Source organism: Narcine bancroftii, chromosome 1 (assembly GCF_036971445.1).
Source record: "Narcine bancroftii isolate sNarBan1 chromosome 1, sNarBan1.hap1, whole genome shotgun sequence".
Lineage (NCBI taxonomy): Eukaryota > Metazoa > Chordata > Chondrichthyes > Torpediniformes > Narcinidae > Narcine > Narcine bancroftii.
Window position 1 is genome coordinate 77,463,707 of NC_091469.1, and position 18,203 is coordinate 77,481,909.

Genomic DNA, 18,203 nt, shown 5'->3' on the forward strand with positions numbered 1-18,203 from the left:
ATTTCTCTTCCTGAATTGTTTTCATTTACATTTAAGTATTGTTTAGCCCATCATGCAGATTTAGAACTACTCTGAGCTAAAAGTTCTGTCATATTGGCTGGTTGCAGATTTACTTCAGCATTCTACCTTGGCCTGCTGCCCAGCATCCAACTAAATGATTTCACCATGTTACTGAGATGTAACTGACTGCAAGTTGACTGGTTTTGATGGGTGATTTTTTTTTAAAGTGAAACATGAAAACTATATGTAATCGTACTATCTCTCTGGATTGAGTGGAGGGTTTCACCATATCACAGTGAAACCAGATTCTTCTGCTCATCCATTGTTTGAAGTAGAGCTATAAAAGTTTTATTCCTTGGATCTTTTGCAGTCCCCAGTATAAACATTGTTATTAACTTGATTGAAGTTTTATTGGTGTATTTATATTATTAAAAATGATGAAGCTAATTCACTCTGTTAGCATTTTGATTAAGCCATATTTTTCCTCACAGACTAGTTTTTGACACATGCTCTTCAATCCTTGAACTATTTATATAATTTCTGAACTTGGCTTCAAGATATTATCAGTGAAAAGGTAAAACCTTAAGCTAAAATTTGGTATTCTGTATGTGCATGGAAGTGATGTACTTTGAACTTTTGCGTTTTATGTTGAGGATCAAGTTCCAAAAATCTTCCTTTTCAAATATTATTTATATACCATAATTTACCAATAACATTTAAATGAAAAATGTAAAAAAAAAATCACTGGACTTTCTAGAAATTTGGCATAAAACCATAAGGAATAGGAGCCCTAGTATGCACCATCATTTACTCATGATTTGATCCATTTCCCCACTCAGCCCCTCTGCCTAGTATTCTCCCTATAACCTTTGATGCCCTGGCTAATCAATAACCTATCAATCTCTGTCTTTAATGACTTGGCCTCCATAACTGCCTGTGACCACAAATTGTACAGATTTATCATTCGCTGGCTGAACAAAATCCTCTGCATCTCTAACCCCTTCAATCTTGAAGTTGTTACCTTTTATCCTAGACTCTCTTAGCATTGGAAACAACCTCTCTGCATCTTCTCTGTCCATTCCTTTCAACTTTCAAAATGTTTCAATAGGATCCCCTCATTCTCCCAAATTCCAAATATAGGCCAAGAGCTGTCAAACGCTTCTCATGTGATAACTCTCATTCGCAGAATCATTCGAGTGAATCCCCTTTGAAACCACTCCAACATCAGCGAGTGACATTCTTTCTTAGCTTGAATTAAGGAAAGCAACTGATTAATTATCTTTATTAATAAACTTATTAGAAATTATGCAATGGATAATTAAATCTGTGATTTGAGCAATTTTGGAAAATGTTGCTTATTTGTGGATATCCTACATTTAAAATTGCATATTTCCTTTTTGAGGTAGTGCACATATTGATAAACAATAGATCAGATAAATGTAAAACATCTCAGAAAATGTTGGTGTTTTTAATTTATTGTCTATTCCTATGGTTACTTAGTTAAATGCTAGCATTTCAGAGTTGATCCCATTGATGGATTTAGTTTTATATTTTCAGTTCAGTTAAGGAGAATAGATTTATTTCTTGATGGTGACATTATTTAATTGCTAGTGACGAGCTCTTTTAAAATTCCAAATTTTTCACATAATTTAAATTCAGCAGCTGACTTGTTGGGATTTAAGGTCAGATATTATAGCCTTGTTGTCCTGAAGAGGTACAGGGAAAGAAGTGGAGGAGGATTTAAAGTTCAGCGATACCTGTCTACTAAATGTGAAGCGATGTGCAGACTGTCATGTCATTCTCCATCAGCATTGATTGCATTCTTGGATAACCAGAAAACCAAGGCCATTAGTTCAAACGAGATTACGGAGAAAATACATTACCCGGTGAACTGTGTTAAGTGTTGAAAGAATAAAGTTTTTTTTTTATATGACTATGAGTTGATAAATGCTGAGCCTCATGTTATCCGGAATGATGGATTCATGGTTAATTTTACAAAGGAGAATATCTGCGATTAGAATGATCGAGTTTCAAGGAGTAGTATTGTAATCTTGAAAAACAATTTGAAGCATGAGTGAAACATGATGAAAAACTCTGAGTCTGGGAATTGGCAACGCTATCTCGAAGACCGAGACTGATCACTTGATGTTGTTGTATTCTGGATTAGTTGAATATTTGTACTTCATTTAATTAATTGATAATAAAATTGTTGAAGTATGCTATTGGTCTGCCTCTGTATATATGTATGAAGATGTATGTGAGAAATACACTAAAATGTAAATTTCTTTAAATTTATCCATGGAATCTGCCCAGTTTTAACCATGTTCATAGAAATTGTGAGTGGTTTACTACAGCATATCTTACACTTTTCTGAATTGATTAAATATGATTTTTTTAAAAAGATTTATGGTGTCACAGTGTAAAAGTACAGAAGCAGGCCATTTGGCCTAACTGGTTTATGCTGACCAAAATGTCTGTCTATACCAATTCTATTTTCCAACATTTGGCTGATATCAGCCCATATCAAATATCAGCCCATATCAAATATCAGCCCATTCAGAGCCTCAAAGAGTCCTTTTAAATGAAGAAACACTTCTTGTATATCAGTGGGAATTATGTACTGCATTTTGTGCTCCTGTTGTGGCCTTCTCTAAACTGAGAGATTGGTCACAGACTGTGAGATTGCTTTGCTGAGCACCTTTGCTCTGTACTGGTAGCCAACCATTTAAATCCTGCATCCTACTCCCATGCAGACATGTCTATCCATGGCCTCATTGTACTGCCACCACGACAGCCCGTAAATTGGAGGCACAACATTTAATTTTCCATCTGGGCACTCTCCAACCAGATGCCATTAAATCGACTTCTCTGATTTCTACTAGCCAACACTTTGTTCTCCTTCCCTTCCTTTTCCCTTTGTTTTCTTTTCTCCAGCTCTCAACCCCTTCCCTATCCATTCACAGAGCCTTATCCCCCTGCTTGCTGTTGTTCTCTCTCTCCCTTATCCAGCAATTGCCTTCTACCTTTGGACAGTGCTCCTCCCCCTGAACACTTCTTTTCTCCTCCCCCTGATCCTTTCTTTTCAACCCCTCCACCATTTTGTTCAGGTGCCTGCCAACATTTCATTTCATATCCACATCCAATGCTTTTTTAGCACTATGACAGATCCTGCCTTTATTACATTTTTCTGGCTGTTGGATATCAAATTCTCTGGCAACTGATTCACTGAAGTAATGCATGAAATGAAGGAAGAACTTGGTAGGTCAGGCAGCATCCATGCAAGGCAAAAGATGGATGACATTTTGGGCAAGGAGGGGAAGGAGCACAGAGTGATAGGTGAATATAGGTGGGAGGGGGAAGAAATGGGGGGGGTGTAAGAAGTTCAGAGGTGAGAAAATGAAGAGGCAGAGGAAGATGCCTCATCATGGGAACAGATACAACGAAGATGGAGAAACTGGGAGAAAGAAATGGCATCCTTGCAAGAAACTGGGTGGGAAGAGGTATAGGTAAGTTTGAAAAAGATGTCAATAGATTATCTGTTTCCAAAGTTAGAAATGGAGAGACCAAAAGCAAAGTTGATAAAGATTGACAAGCTCATAATGGTGCAGATCGCGGCACCAATGTAGTCGTCAATGTAGTGGAGAAATAGTTGGGGAGTTTGCTTGTGCAGATTTGCAACACAATTTGTTCCATGGAGCTAATAAAAGGATATGCGCAAGCACTCATGGGAGTATCCCCTTGGCTGCCTCTGATCTGAAGAAAATGTGTGTTACTCCAATTTTCCAACACCTGCAGTGTTTAACTGGTTATCTGGTGGTGTCTGGTAGTTTTGATCAGAAAGATTCTGTTCTCCGAATGTTTCACATCAACTGACAAACAGCATCCTGGACAAGGATTGCACCAGTGGACCAGTTTCAGGTCAGGGTGGGCCTCACCGGGCAGCTGATAATGTGGACTATAGTTGAAATTCTCTTAGTCCATATAATATGTCAATGCCACAAAAATTTTAAAGAGCTTGATGAGAATATCTTCTCCATGTTTATTAGGTTATCATTGGTACAGATAATTCTTGCATTTACTGCTGATAATCACTGAACTCTCTTTGCCATAGTTAATGCCTCAGTGCTGTTGGTAAAAAGCTTACCACCTTAACTCCGTGAGCAAGAAGAATCGATGTTTAGTTCCATGTTGGGATTATGTTCAACAGGGAGGCGAAGTATACAAGTGTTTCCATGTGCCTTCTGCTCTTTTTCTTAGTACTGTTGAATTAGTATCTTCATTTGGATGGTTGACGGAACACCAGTTAAGCAAAATAGTTAGGTATTTAGATAATTGCATAATAAAATATTGTCCAAATTTATTTGTTCTCTCTGTTCTTTTGTCAAATTTATCATAATTGGTAAATATTTATCATGCCCCTGAATGTTAATTATTTAGTGTATTTCCTGAGTAAATAAAAGCACTTAATCATATGATGTTAATTTGCTAATATCTTTTCAGATTAAATCAAATGAACTACCCAGTGTTCATGTTGTTCTTGGAGATAGAGAATGTGGTCTGGACTCTACTGTTTCAGCCTTGGTCTACGCTTACTTCCTTTATAAGGTACTTGATTAATGGGAAGGTTTTAAGTTTTTTTTTCTGTAAATCAAAAATCCAAATAAAGAATACATCTACTCACTGATAAGAATATGCTTGTGTAGTTCTATGGAAGTCCAGAATGAACTAAGTAAAGTGTTGGTGTATCTGTCACTCTGCACCTGTGTGCTGCTCGAATCCAAATGGTGAATTTAAGGTGTTCTGAAATTCCATGGTGTTATGTTGGTATTTTTGCCTTTGCAACTTCATGCCATTCAAACCTGGTACAGGGGGAAAATTAGTTATTTGTTTTCTACCTATTCTATTTCACCCTTGTGTATTAACCTGTTATATTTTAAAATAATTCAATACCTTTTTTAATTTAATGATACAATTTATAGTCATAATTTCAGATGTTGAAAGCTGGTTACAAAGCTATAGTTTTGGACACTGGATGAAAGGAATGATGAGTTTAAAGAGCAAGTGTTTAATCTTTTGTGGTTATATGGGAAGATGTTAAGAGGAGGGAATGTTGATGGAGATTAAATAGACCAGTCAATTTGTTAAGAGGAGTGAATGTTGATGGAGATTAAATAGACCAGTCAATTGTTAAGGGAATGGTCCCTTCAAAAAAGCTTGGAAAGGAGGATAATTTGTCTGGTGGGAACATAATTTTGAGGTTGGTGGAAATTATGGATAGTCTATTGAATGTGGAACCTGGTAGGTTGGAAGGAGAGGACATGGAGAATCCTATTCTTGCTCTGGGTGGATCCCATAAAACATTGCATAATCTGTAACAAATTGCTAGATATAGATACCACTACTTTTTCCTGTATCAAGGAATTCAAATGCAAAAGATAGTGTACATAATTTGTTGTCAATTAATTACTTGGTTGGTGCTGTAATTCTGGGTCAAATTCCTGATGTACATTTGTAACACAAAACTATGTACCCAAAGTGCAAATTGATCATATCAACATTTTCAGGGATTTTATTGAAATAAAAGTTGATTCAAAATGAATTATGTTACAATTTTGAATGTTGAAGTATATGTATTGATATTTCATTTAATCTCATTTTTTATTACTGCACACTGAGTTTTAGTTTCATTAAAATACTTTTGTAGTATTTAAAATGGACATGTTTCAGATAATTAATTTGAGATTTAATGTGTGAAGATGCATTTTAACTTATTTCAGAAGTAAACTATAGTGCCAGTTGAATTATTTGTGTCTTTTCAGACCCATCCAGCAGATTATCTTTATGTGCCAGTGCTGAATATACAAAGATCAGAATTTCCACTTCGCAGTGAAGTTGTGTATATTTTACAACAGCTGAATATCTCTGAATCATCTTTAACATGCAGAGATGATATAGATCTTCACACGTTGAACAAGGAAGGGAAACTGGCTTTAACACTTGTTGATCATAATCGGCTGACAAGGTACATTGACCCAAAATTGAATTTCTAAGTGTTGTATTGAAATGTTATTTAATTTTACAAGAAGAAAATGTTGATTTTTCTTTTGCAATCATTTTCCATGATGAAGGAATGTTAACCTTCCAAGTTAAAAGAAAGGGCAAGTTTTTTTTAAATGAAGCTGAAGGCCTAAGAATGGAATTTCTGCTGTGTTCTGTTTATTTTATAATAATTCCACCTTCTAATGCTCATTACCAGCTAATAATGAGTAAACCTATTATTTTAAAATTAATTTAGAAATAATACATGATAACACCTTCTGGCCCACAATCCTGTGCCACCCAAATAGGCCATGTGACCAATCAACCTACTAACCCCATTGTCTTTGGAATTATAATCTTATTCAAATGAGAGTAGGGCTTGTGTAATTTCTATAATCTCTCTGCTGATATTAAAGAGAAGGCATTAAAAAAATTTGCATTCATTCACAAAGACTTGCATACCAATGATACATTTTTACAACTTAATTAGGATTTTGAACTGAATATTTAAATAAGTATTTTGTAGCTACTTCAGTAGACCTACTAAAGGAATGCACACACACATTAGGTTAATCAACACAAGACTGCTTTATTTGGACATTACAAGCTTCTATATACTGCATGTCCCAGGCTCCATGGGACAACGTGGGACATCAATGAGTTTGATCATTGATCCAAGGGACCGGCAGGTTTAAATTAAGTCTTGTGAGTGTCCTGCGCCTTCTGGCAGGAGACTCAGCAGATCAATGTGCTATTCCTCGGCACGCAGCACCACTCGTGTGTGGTCCATGACGTGAGTATCCAGCTGTCCGTAGTATGGTTATGCATGTCCCGCAGAACCACGCCGGCGATTGTTCACAATACCACACTGTGCGCCCACTCAGCTTGCTACACTGCCGCTATATCACCCCCCTCCCCCCGAACCATCAGCAGAAACTAAAACACCAGTTGCATGCACCTTAGGTGGATGCCCTCACCATCTGCGCTGGGGCACTGAATGGGTGAAGTGGGATTCATATGGGCAGGCTTGAGTCTGTCCACCCTAAACAGCTGAGAATGCCCCCAAATGTCCAAAGTAAACATAACTCTGTCCCTCTTAATCATGTGGAAAGGGCCCTCATAGGGTCATTATAATGTCACTCCTGGGACCTGTCTGTGTACAAAAACAAAATGAGCATCCTGGAGTGGTGGGGCATATGCATTTAGGGGTTCCATGCCAGTTGGTAGGAACAGGTTTGCTGATTGCGACATCACGTCGAAGCTGCTGAAGGACGTCCAGGTCAGAGTTGGTTGAGAAATGGATGTCTCCTGGAACCGTAAGAACCATAAACCATCTCTGTGGACAATACAGACAACCTTCCTTTGGAGCCGTGCGCACTCCCAGTAGAACCCATGGCAACTCATCGACCCAATTGGGACCGATGAGTTGGGCCTTAAGTGCGGATTTTAGTTGCCGGTGGAAACGTTGCACAAGGCCGTTGGATTGTGGTTGGTACGCTGTGTTGTGGTGCAGGTGTGTGCCACAAAAGTGCGCAAAGGCAATCCATAACACAGAGGTGAATTGTGCTCCGTGGTCTGACGTTATGTGCATCAGGACACCAAATCTAGAGATCCAATTGATGGTGGCGCATGTCTCAATGTCACTGGATGGCAATGAGATGGTCTCTGGCCAACACGTTAAACAGACTACGTCTGTTAGAATGTATCTCATGTTTTGAGGTACTGGCAGTGGTCTGACCAAGTCCACATGCACATGTTCAAACCGCCGGAAAAGGCTGAATTTTGGCAGTCTGGCAGGAGGTACATGTACGGGCCCATTGCGCAACATTTTTTTTCAGTCCATTGCCATACGTATTTATTTGACGTGAGCTTGACGGATGTTCTAATTGACGGATGAGACAAGCTGTGTATCTGGTCAAAAAGGCATCACCTCCAAGATGCTGGAATCATTGATCTAGGGTAGCCCAAAGACGTGTCACAAAGTAGGGTTGGGCCACCCAGTTGTGGTGCCACCTGTTGTATGTCCAGGTTAGTAATGGCCGCACTGTATGCCTGAACATTGGGGTCCGTGGCCTGTGTACTGGCGAATTCAGGAATATCGATGCCACCCTGAATATGATATACAGCTGGTCTGGACAGCACATCCGTGACAAAATTTTCTTTACCTGAAACATGGCACATGTCCGTCGTGAATTCTGAAATGTATGATAAGTGACACTGCTATCTTGCCAACCATGGATCCGTTATTTTGCTGAAGGCAAAAACGAGTGGCTTGTGATCTGTAAACATAGTGAAATGCCGACCCTCCAAAACATATTGGAAGTGCCGTGTGGCCAGATACAATGCCAGCGGTTCCTGATCAAATGTACTACATTTTATTTTCGATGGCCTTAGATGTCAGCTAAAGAAAGCGAGGGGTTGATAATGGTCATCGATGCACTGCTTAAGAACCGCACCCATGGCCATACTTGAGGCATCAGTGCTAATTGTCAAGGAAGCATCAGGGTTAGGATGGGTGAGCATTGCTGCGTTGGCCAAAGCATCTTTGGCAGTCATAAACACAACCTCTGCTTCTGATGTCCAGGTAACATCCCTGCGCTTGGTGTGAGGATCTGAAACTCTGGTCGAAGAATGTCAGCAGCTGCTGGAATGAACCGGTGATAGAAGTTTATCATGCCCAAGAATTTCTGCAGTCCCTTAACAATGGTAGGTTTTGGAAAAGCATGGACGGCATCTACCTTGCTGGATAAAGTAAAGACACAGTTGGCCAAGATCTTGTGTCCCAGGAAGTCAATGGTGGACTTGCCAAATTGACGTTTGCTAGGGTTGATGGTAAGACTGAATTCCTCCAGGCATTGGAACAGGCAGCGTAAATGCAGATGGTGATCCTGTTCAGTCTGACTGGCTATGAGGATGTCCTCCAAGTAGATGTAAGTGAACTCAAAATCCTTGCCCAAAGCGTCCATAAGCCGCTGGAATGTTTGAGTGGCCTTTTTCAACCCAAATGGCATCCTACGAAATTCAAAAAGCCTGAAAGGGGTAATAATCACCGTTTTAGGAATGTCATCCTTATGGACCAGGATTTGTTGGAATCCCTTGACAAGATCAACTTTGGAGAAAACACGGCAATTGTGCAGATGGGCATAAATCGGTGGGCCTGAAGTGTCTGTTGTTACGAGCCCAGAGGACCCCAAAACCCAGCAGTAATAGATATTCACCAAGACAAATGGTTACTTAAACAAAAGTCGCTTTTCATTATCTTTAAACATGAAAACAGAATCACACTTTAATTTATCACTATTAACTTAACTAACCTAACAACCCCCTCCAAATTCTAAGCGCACGTGTATGTAATGTGTGTGTAAGTTCAGAAATGTTCTTTGATTCACAGTCCAATCTCACTTCTCATTCCTCCAAGTTCACTGGTTGCAGGCAATTCTTATACTGTGCATAGAATTTAACATTTATAAATTTCACCAGGCTTTGGTGCTTGAAAGATGAATGGTTACCGCTCAGGAAGGTTCTTGTCGGTTTTCAGAGTGAGATTTGTTGTTCCAGGACACCCACAACTGATTTCTTCTTAATCAGCCACTGTAGTGTCTTGTTGACGAAACTTGCCCCCTCAGGTTTCTCCAGATGATAACCTCTTTCTTTCAGGACACCACAGAGTGCCTTTTTGTTTCCCTTATTCCAAGTGAAACATTAGACTGCCAGTCCTCTCCTCTTGCATGAACCACAAAGGCTTTGACCAGGCTGAACTAAGCAGTCACAACCTGTCTTCCAAATGAGGTTTTCCACAAGCTTGCCAGCTTGTCCTTTTCCAGTTGCTGCTGCTGACTATAACACTGCAGAACTGATCTCTCTCTCTCTCTCTCTCTCTCTCTCTCTCTCAGCCTGTTTTACTCTCTTTGCTTGCAAAATCACATGATCCTCTTAGAACAGCAAGTTCCACTCCAGACAGAATGTGGCCCCGACAAGCTTTTATTTGATGCCTTTTTGTAAACAACAATTCATTAGTAAAGTCTCTTGTGCACTCTCCAAAGCTTCTGCAAAGGCTGATGAGCCTGACAGGTCTAGCATGAGCAGAGCTCCAGTATTTTAAATAAGATCTGTTTTAAGGTGTTTGTATATGACCTAAACTAAAACCTGACCCAATTTATCTCCCAAAAACATATCTATATTCTGTCACCCTATGTAATGGGGCACACCATGGGCTGTTTTGGAGGTATTGAAATTAGGAGAGAGAATACCGGGAAATTTGTTGAGAAGGGCAGCATAGGTGTCTTTGTGCAGGGTATGCACCCTGAGTTGTGTAACTCTTCTTTTGCTGCATACCAGCGGGTATGTTTGAAAAATGGTAGCATGAACCAATTTCCTCCGCTTCACGTCTACTAGCAAGTCATGGGACCTTAAAAAATCTGCACCCAAAATGGGCTGGTGCAACGGAAGCTAATACCAATTCCAATGGAATGTCACACCTTCTATCCCAATCGTGACCCATCGTATGACAAAGCTGGGAATGGTAGTCCCATTTGCTGCTTGAAGAGCTAGGTGCAAACTGACCTCAGCACCCGTGACTACAAGCAACTTGTGTTTACCAGCGTCGTCTTGAAGATACAATAGGCCGATACTTGTGCCAGCTGCCGAGGCCACTACTGGCAGCCAGCTTTTTCTTTTCCCTCCTTTTTTCTGTAATAGATACATGATGGGACATATTTATGGGCATATTTACCCTAATGGTGATGGTAAAAACACCATTCTCACCGCCCATCAGCATGTTCCTCCTTTGCGGATACTGGAGGCTTGTACGACATGGGAGATTAATCTACTGCAAAACAGGCTGCATGTGAGCAGACTCTTGTGTTGGAGTACAATAGAGCCTGTCATCCTCCAGCGCTACGTCATGGGGATGGTGGAAATCCATGTTAGCGATCGGTATGGTGACACAACCCGTGGGTTTGTACAGGAATAGAGTCTCAAAAAGTAAACAATGAGAATGACCTTCCGCTAATGTGAGCATCTCATTCATTGGATCAGATGGATTCCTGTCACCCAGGCCTTCCATATTTAAAAGCTGCATGCTGCGCTCATGTCTAGTTAATTCCAGCGTGTCCAGGAGAAATTGACGGAACCTAGTGCACTGGATCTCTGCTGGGGGATTGGCAACAAATTCACTTACTTGACATGCTGTAGCAGTGTCCAATGCACCTACGACTTGCCAGGATTTTGCGTCCTCTGCTGTTATGCCATGAAGACGAAACTAGGTTTCAGCCTGATTAAGCCATATTGATGGGTCCAGAAAGGAGGCAAGTAAAGTCCCACTGAATTAATTGCCCCTCTCCCCAAGTCCAAAGCCCGCTGCGCAGCTCAGATGGCAAATTCCTCCTCAGCGACAAGATCTCCATCCTCAACCGATGGTCAGAACACTTCCAATCTCTTTTCAGTGCCAACCGCTCAGTCCAAGAATCCGCCCTGCTCAAGCTCCCTCAAAAGCCCCTAAGTCTAGAGCTGGATGAGGTCCTCACCCGGGAAGAGACATATAAGGCAATTGAACAACTGAAAAGTGGCAAAGCAGCAGGTATGGATGGAATCCTCCCAGAGGTCTGGAAGGCTGGCGGCAAAACTCTGCATGCCAAACTGCATGAGTTTTTCAAGCTCTGCTGGGACAAAGGAAAGCTGCCTCAGGGCCTTCGTGATGCCATCATCATCACCCTGTACAAAAACAAAGGTGAGAAATCGGACTGCTCAAACTACAGGGGAATCACGCTGCTCTCCATTGCAGGCAAAATCTTCGCTAGGATTCTCCTAAATAGAATAATACCTAGTGTCGCCGAGAATGTTCTCCCAGAATCACAGTGCGGCTTTCGCACAAACAGAGGAGCTACTGACATGGTCTTTGCCCTCAGAGAGCTCCAAAAAAAGTGCAGAGAACAAAACAAAGGACTCTACATCACCTTTGTTGACCTCACCAAAGCCTTCGACACTGTGAGCAGGAAAGGGCTTTGGCAAATACTAGAGCGCATCGGATGCTCCCCAAAGTTCCTCAACATGGTTATCCAACTGCACGAAAACCAACAAGGTCAGGTCAGATACAGCAATGAGCTCTCTGAACCCTTCTCCATTAACAATGGCGTGAAGCAAGGCTGCTTTCTCGCACCAACCCTCTTTTCAATCTTCTTCAGCATAATGCTGAAACAAGCAATGAAAGACCTCAACAATGAAGACGCTGTTTACATCCGGTACCGCACGGATGGCAGTCTCTTCAATCTGAGGCACCTGCAAGCTCACACCAAGCCACAAGAGCAACTTGTCCGTGAACTACTCTTTGCAGACGATGCCGCTTTAGTTGCCCATTCAGAGCCAGCTCTTCAGCGCTTGACGCCCTGTTTTGCGGAAACTGCCAAAATGTTTGGCCTGGAAGTCAGCCTGAAGAAAACTGAGGTCCTCCATCAGCCAGCTCCCCACCACGACTACCAGCCCCCCCCCACATCTCCATCGGGCACACAAAACTCAAAACTCAAAACGGCTGCACCATTTAATTGGATGCAAGGATCGACAACGAGATAGACAACAGACTCGCCAAGGCAAATAGCGCCTTTGGAAGACTACACAAAAGAATCTGGAAAAACAACCAACTAAAAAACCTCACAAAGATTAGCGTATACAGAGCCGTTGTCATACACCCACTCCTGTTCGGCTCTGAATCATGAGTCCTCTATCGGCATCACCTACGGCTCCTAGAAAGCTTCCACCAGCGTTGTCTCCGCTCCATCCTCAACATTCATTGGAGCGACTTCATCCCTAACATCAAAGTACTCGAGATGGCAGAGGCCGACAGCATCGAATCCACGCTGCTGAAGATCCAACTGCGCTGGGCAGGTCACGTCTCCAGAATGGAGGTCCATCGCCTTCCCAAGATCGTGTTATATGGCGAGCTCTCCACTGGCCACCGTGACAGAGGTGCAACAAAGAAGAGGTACAAGGACTGCCTAAAGAAATCTCTTGGTACCTGCCACATTAACCACAGCCAGTGGGCTGATATCGCCTCAAACCATGCATCTTGGCGCTTCAGTTTGGCAGGCAGCAACCTCCTTTGAAGAAGACCGCAGAGCCCACCTCACTGACAAAAGACAAAGGAGGAAAAACCCAACCCCAACTAACCAATTTTCCCCTGCAACCGCTGCAACCGTGTCTGCCTGTCCCGTATCGGACTTGTCAGCCACAAACGAGCCTGCAGCTGACGTGGACATTTACCCCCTCCATAAATCTTGGTCCGCGAAGCCAAACCAAAGAAAAAGTTGTGTCCATGATAACTGTAGATTGAAGCTTTGGCTGAATCTTGCAATTGGGGTCACCAATTGTAGTGGCGATATCGGTAGAGCTACTAAAAGCGCGCGCACTTTATTCGGACTTCATAGCCTTTTTTTATATACCGCATGTCCCGGGCTCCACAGGTCATCACTGAGTTTGCTGCTGATCCATGGGACTGGCAGGTTTAAATTAAGCTCTGAGTGTCCTGCGCCTTCGAACACGAGACTCAGCAGATCACCGTGCCATTCCTTGGCACGCAGCATCACTCATGTGTGGTCCATTAGCTGAGTATTCAGCTGTCTGTCTTATGGTTCTGCATGCCCACAGAACCACGCCGGTGATGGTTTGCACTACTGCACTGTGCACCCGCTTGGTCCCCTACATGGCCGCTACACATTTTTAGCACTTTGTATGCATGTTATATCTGGTTTTGTGCATGTTTCATGCCATGGTCCAGAGAAAACTGTTTCGTGGGGTTGTTCTTGCACAGATGACAATAAACTTGATTTGACTTTATTAATATCCATACTAGATTTCATAGGCTATGAATTTAAAGATTTATTAAAATAAATCACAAGGGTCTTTGGTGGAACTATAATCAGATGAGATTTGACATTGAATTAAAGGTGATTCAAATATTGGTCTAAATTTTAATGGGAATTAAATAAACCATATTTGTAGGCTGGTCATTAAGTTCTAGAATAAGAACCATTTTTAATAAGCAAAGAATTCATCCCGGCTCAGTTATGTGCCATTCAGCCGAAGATGTTTCGACCATGGGCTGTGTAATAAGTTTAATGCACTTCTTGTCTGCCTAAGGTTGTGGGAGCTTTCAAATTTCAATTTGCTGTCAGGGTTTCTAGATCTTGTCCTGCTAACTACTTCAGTAATCCCACCAATTACCATTATTTCCACTTTCCTTAACAATAACCTTTGTTCTGCCTTGATTGAGGCACATTTGTGCCATAACCTAAACAGAGCATTCCTTCCTTTAGCACGCTGAATGTTAGTGTATCTCTATTTTTATTGAAAATTGACTGCTTTCAATAGAGCCTGTTTTATTGGCAGATATCCTATTAGCAGGATCACCTCTTAGTTGCTTTTGAAAGCAACAATGGCAAAGGAACATTGACCAGATATTGACATAGTTTGAAGGGCTAGCAGGTCAGTGATTAATTGAAAAGAATAGAGAATGGTTTCTCCAAGTTCAGCAGTGATGATAGCAGGTAGTGAATGTGATGAATGCATTGGGGAGCTTGTGATAAATGAGTGGACTTGTTCCCTTTCTCTGTCAAAGATATTTTTAGAACAAGTAATAGCTTGGAGACTGCAAATGATGTTGCTCAAAGGGTAGAATGTTTAGTGAGCCGAATTGCCTCTGAATTGTTATTTAAGATTACCTAGTGCTGTAATGGTGACAATGAAAGAGAGATTTCATGAATATCCAAGTCCCTTAAAAATTAGCTGTTTGTAAAGGTGTTTATCAAGATATGGAATAGTCCCATTAGAATACTGTGCACAAAATATACAATAATGAGATTGTGGAATAGGAATGTTAAATATTATCTATGGCACATCTGAAGAGAATGATAAGGACTGTATTTTTAAGACCACATTAATAGAGAATGCAATAATTGTTTCTGTGCAGAGTCCTATTGTAGGCAAGGATGGAGGGTAGCTAATGTTACCTCACTATTTAAAAAGGGGGGTAGAGAAAAAGCGGGGAATTATAGGCCGGTGAGCCTTACATCAGTAGTGGGCAAAATGATGGAATCCATTATTAAGGATGTAATAGCGGAGCATATGACTAGCAGAGAAGGGATCGGACAGAGTCAACATGGATTTACAAAAGGTAAATCGTGCTTGACAAATCTATTGGAACTCTTTGAGATGGTGACAGGTAAAATAGATGGGGGAGAGCCAGTGGATGTGGTGTACCTGGACTTCCAAAAGGCCTTCGATAAGGTCCCGCATAAACGACTGGCTTCAAAAATCAAGGCTCATGGGATTGGGGGCAAAGTATTGATGTGGATTGAGAACTGGCTGGCAGGTAGAAGACAGAGAGTTGGGATAAATGGCTCGTTTTCTGAGTGGCAGGCGGTGACCAGTGGGGTGCCACAGGGATCTGTACTGGGACCCCAGCTGTTCACAATTTACATTAATGATCTGGATGAGGGGATTGGATGTAATATCTCCAAATTTGCAGATGACACTAAGCTAGGAGGGATTGTGTGCACGGAAGAGGGGGTCAGGAAGCTCCAGTGTGATTTGGATAAATTGAGGGACTGGGCAGATACATGGCAAATGCATGACAATGTGGATAAATGTGAGGTTACCCACTTTGGTAATACAAACTGGAGGGCAGATTACTATTTGAATGGCAATAGATTAAGAGATGGGGAAGTGCAGAGAGACCTAGGGGTACTTGTACATCAGTCTCTGAAGGTGAGCATGCAGGTACAGCAGGTGGTTAAAAAGGCAAATGGTATGTTGGCCTTCATATCAAGAGGGTTTGAGTATAGGAACAAGGATACCTTACTGCAGCTGTACAGGACCTTGGTGAGACCCCACCTGGAGTATTGTGTGCAGTTTGGGTCACCTTATCTAAGGAAGGATGTTCTTGCAATGGAGGGAGTGCAGAGGCGATTCACCAGGCTGATACCTGGAATGGCAGGAATGACTTATGAGGAAAGATTGCGCAAATTGGGATTGTACTCGCTGGAGTTTAGAAGATTGAGAGGGGATGTCATAGAGACATATAAAATTCTGGCAGGACTGGACAGAATGGATGCAGATGGGATGTTTCCAATGATGGGAAAATCCAGAACCTGGGGCGATGGTTTGAGGATAATAGGCAAACCATTTAGGACCGAGATGAGGAGGAATTTCTTGACCCAGAGGGTGGTGAATCTGTGGAATTCATTGCCACAGAGGGCAGTAGAGGCAGGTTCATTAAATATATTTAAGAGGGAATTAGATCTATTTCTTCAGTATAAGGGTATTAAAGGTTATGGAGGGAAGGCGGGGATGGGGTACTGAACTTTAAGATCAACCATGATCTCGTTGAATGGCGGAGCAGGCTCGAAGGGTCGAATGACCTACTCCTGCCCATTTCTTCTATGTTTCTATGTGTACTGAAAATACCTCAAACTTTCCATTGTGATATGGCAAAATTTCATTTTAAGAGAGAATTTTTTGATAAGAGGTGGATAGTTGTTGAATTGAGAGTGGAGATAGATATGTCTAGCAGCTGATTATAGTTCTGGAACAATAATCAATTAAACTAAGGGGGTGTGTGCCTGAAATGATCATCAAGTTGGCTAATATTGACAATGGTAGAGTTACTGCCTCACAGTGACCTCAATTGAATCCTGATCCCTGCGGCTGTGTGTGTGGAGTTTGCACTTAATATCACAATAGACAACGTCTACAGATGGTGATTCAGTTGGTTCTATTGAATAAGAGGCACAGCTCTAAAACAGCCAAAAAAAAAACACTCTTCCTCTGTTAGAGCTACATTTATAACTTTTTAAAATTGAATTATGAACAATTATAAAGAGATGTGAGTTGAATTTAAATTTGAACTTTTGCTCAATTGCTCATATTGCAAAAATCCTGGTGGTTTTAGTTAGTCCAAGATGTACAGGCTTGTGTGGTTTTACAATTTTTATTCTTTGGTATGTTCAATTGATCATAACTAAGCAGTACTGAGGGTAATTCTGCAAAATTTGATGCCCTCTTTACACAATGGTGAAAGTATGGTATGAAGAGAAACAAGGTGAGTTGTACAAATACACAATATGAAATAGAAGAGATCATAGATATTATCCAAGTTGATGGCTCTCCAGTATGATTACTTTTGAATGTTTGCCATAATACTGATCACTAGGTTAGAGGCTGTTAATTTGACAGCATTACTGCTGTTTGAATTTCTAACCATTTCTGTGCATTTGAAGTAATAATAATGTAGAAAATTTTATTACTTTTTAATGCAAATTGTTTATCAAATACTAGCATAGCTTAGTTAAGTCTGATGGATCATATACATTAAATAACAGGTCATACTAGTCCCAAGTATTTCTAATGTAAATTAAATGCTAAAAGACTACGCAAAGTATTAACAAAGATAATACTGGATGAATAATTAGATAATAGTCTAGCTAATAGTTCGGATGAATTTGTTTATCTGAAATGCTACATCGATATTGTTAGTGACCAGTAATATTTAAATATTTTCTGATACAGATAAGAAAAAAACTTGGCACCAGACAACAAAGAACATGTGGAGGGCCTTTGTGGATCATGCAGGTTTCATTGAGGGAACTGGGAGTCAGCATTTCCCCCTCCTTTTTATCCTTGCTCTCTCCCTTCTCACCTTGGTCTTGAAACAAAATGTTGACTGTCCATTTCTCTCTATAGATGCTGCCTAAGCCCATGTATCTCTGCAGCTTCTCATTATTTTCAAAAGTTCCCAGCATCAGCAGTTTCTTGTGCATGTAATATATTTTCTTTGATTATGTAAATTATTAAACACCCTGATAGTATAGTTTAGCATAAAGTAGTATATATTTATACCATGGGCCTCTTGATGGCCACTGAGAGGCAGAGGAACAGATATGCATACAGTTTATAGAAAAAAATGTAGAAGTAACAGGGTTGTCATAATTAGAGGCTTTAATACCTCTAAATTGACTGGGACTTCCTTTGTGCCAGAGGCTTAAATTGTACAGAATTTAAGTGGGTTTCTTGAAGCAGCACTTAGATAATCCAACCAGTGAAGTGGTCACACTAGACTTGTATTTGGGGAAATTAGCACGACCAGGTGATTGGAGTTTCAGTTGGAAAGTATTTTG

General features: G+C 40.9%; 1 protein-coding gene across 2 annotated transcripts in view; it reads left to right on the plus strand.

The window, feature by feature from the left end:
• LOC138738688 (exopolyphosphatase PRUNE1-like) overlaps positions 1-18,203 on the plus strand; it is a 202,997-nt gene that overhangs the window by 58,672 nt on the left and 126,122 nt on the right. For both annotated transcript variants that reach the window (XM_069889426.1, XM_069889508.1), the window contains exons 2-3: positions 4,501-4,605; positions 5,820-6,022. In XM_069889426.1, coding sequence (XP_069745527.1) covers positions 4,501-4,605; positions 5,820-6,022 — 308 coding nt within the window. The remainder of the gene's footprint in view (positions 1-4,500; positions 4,606-5,819; positions 6,023-18,203) is intronic.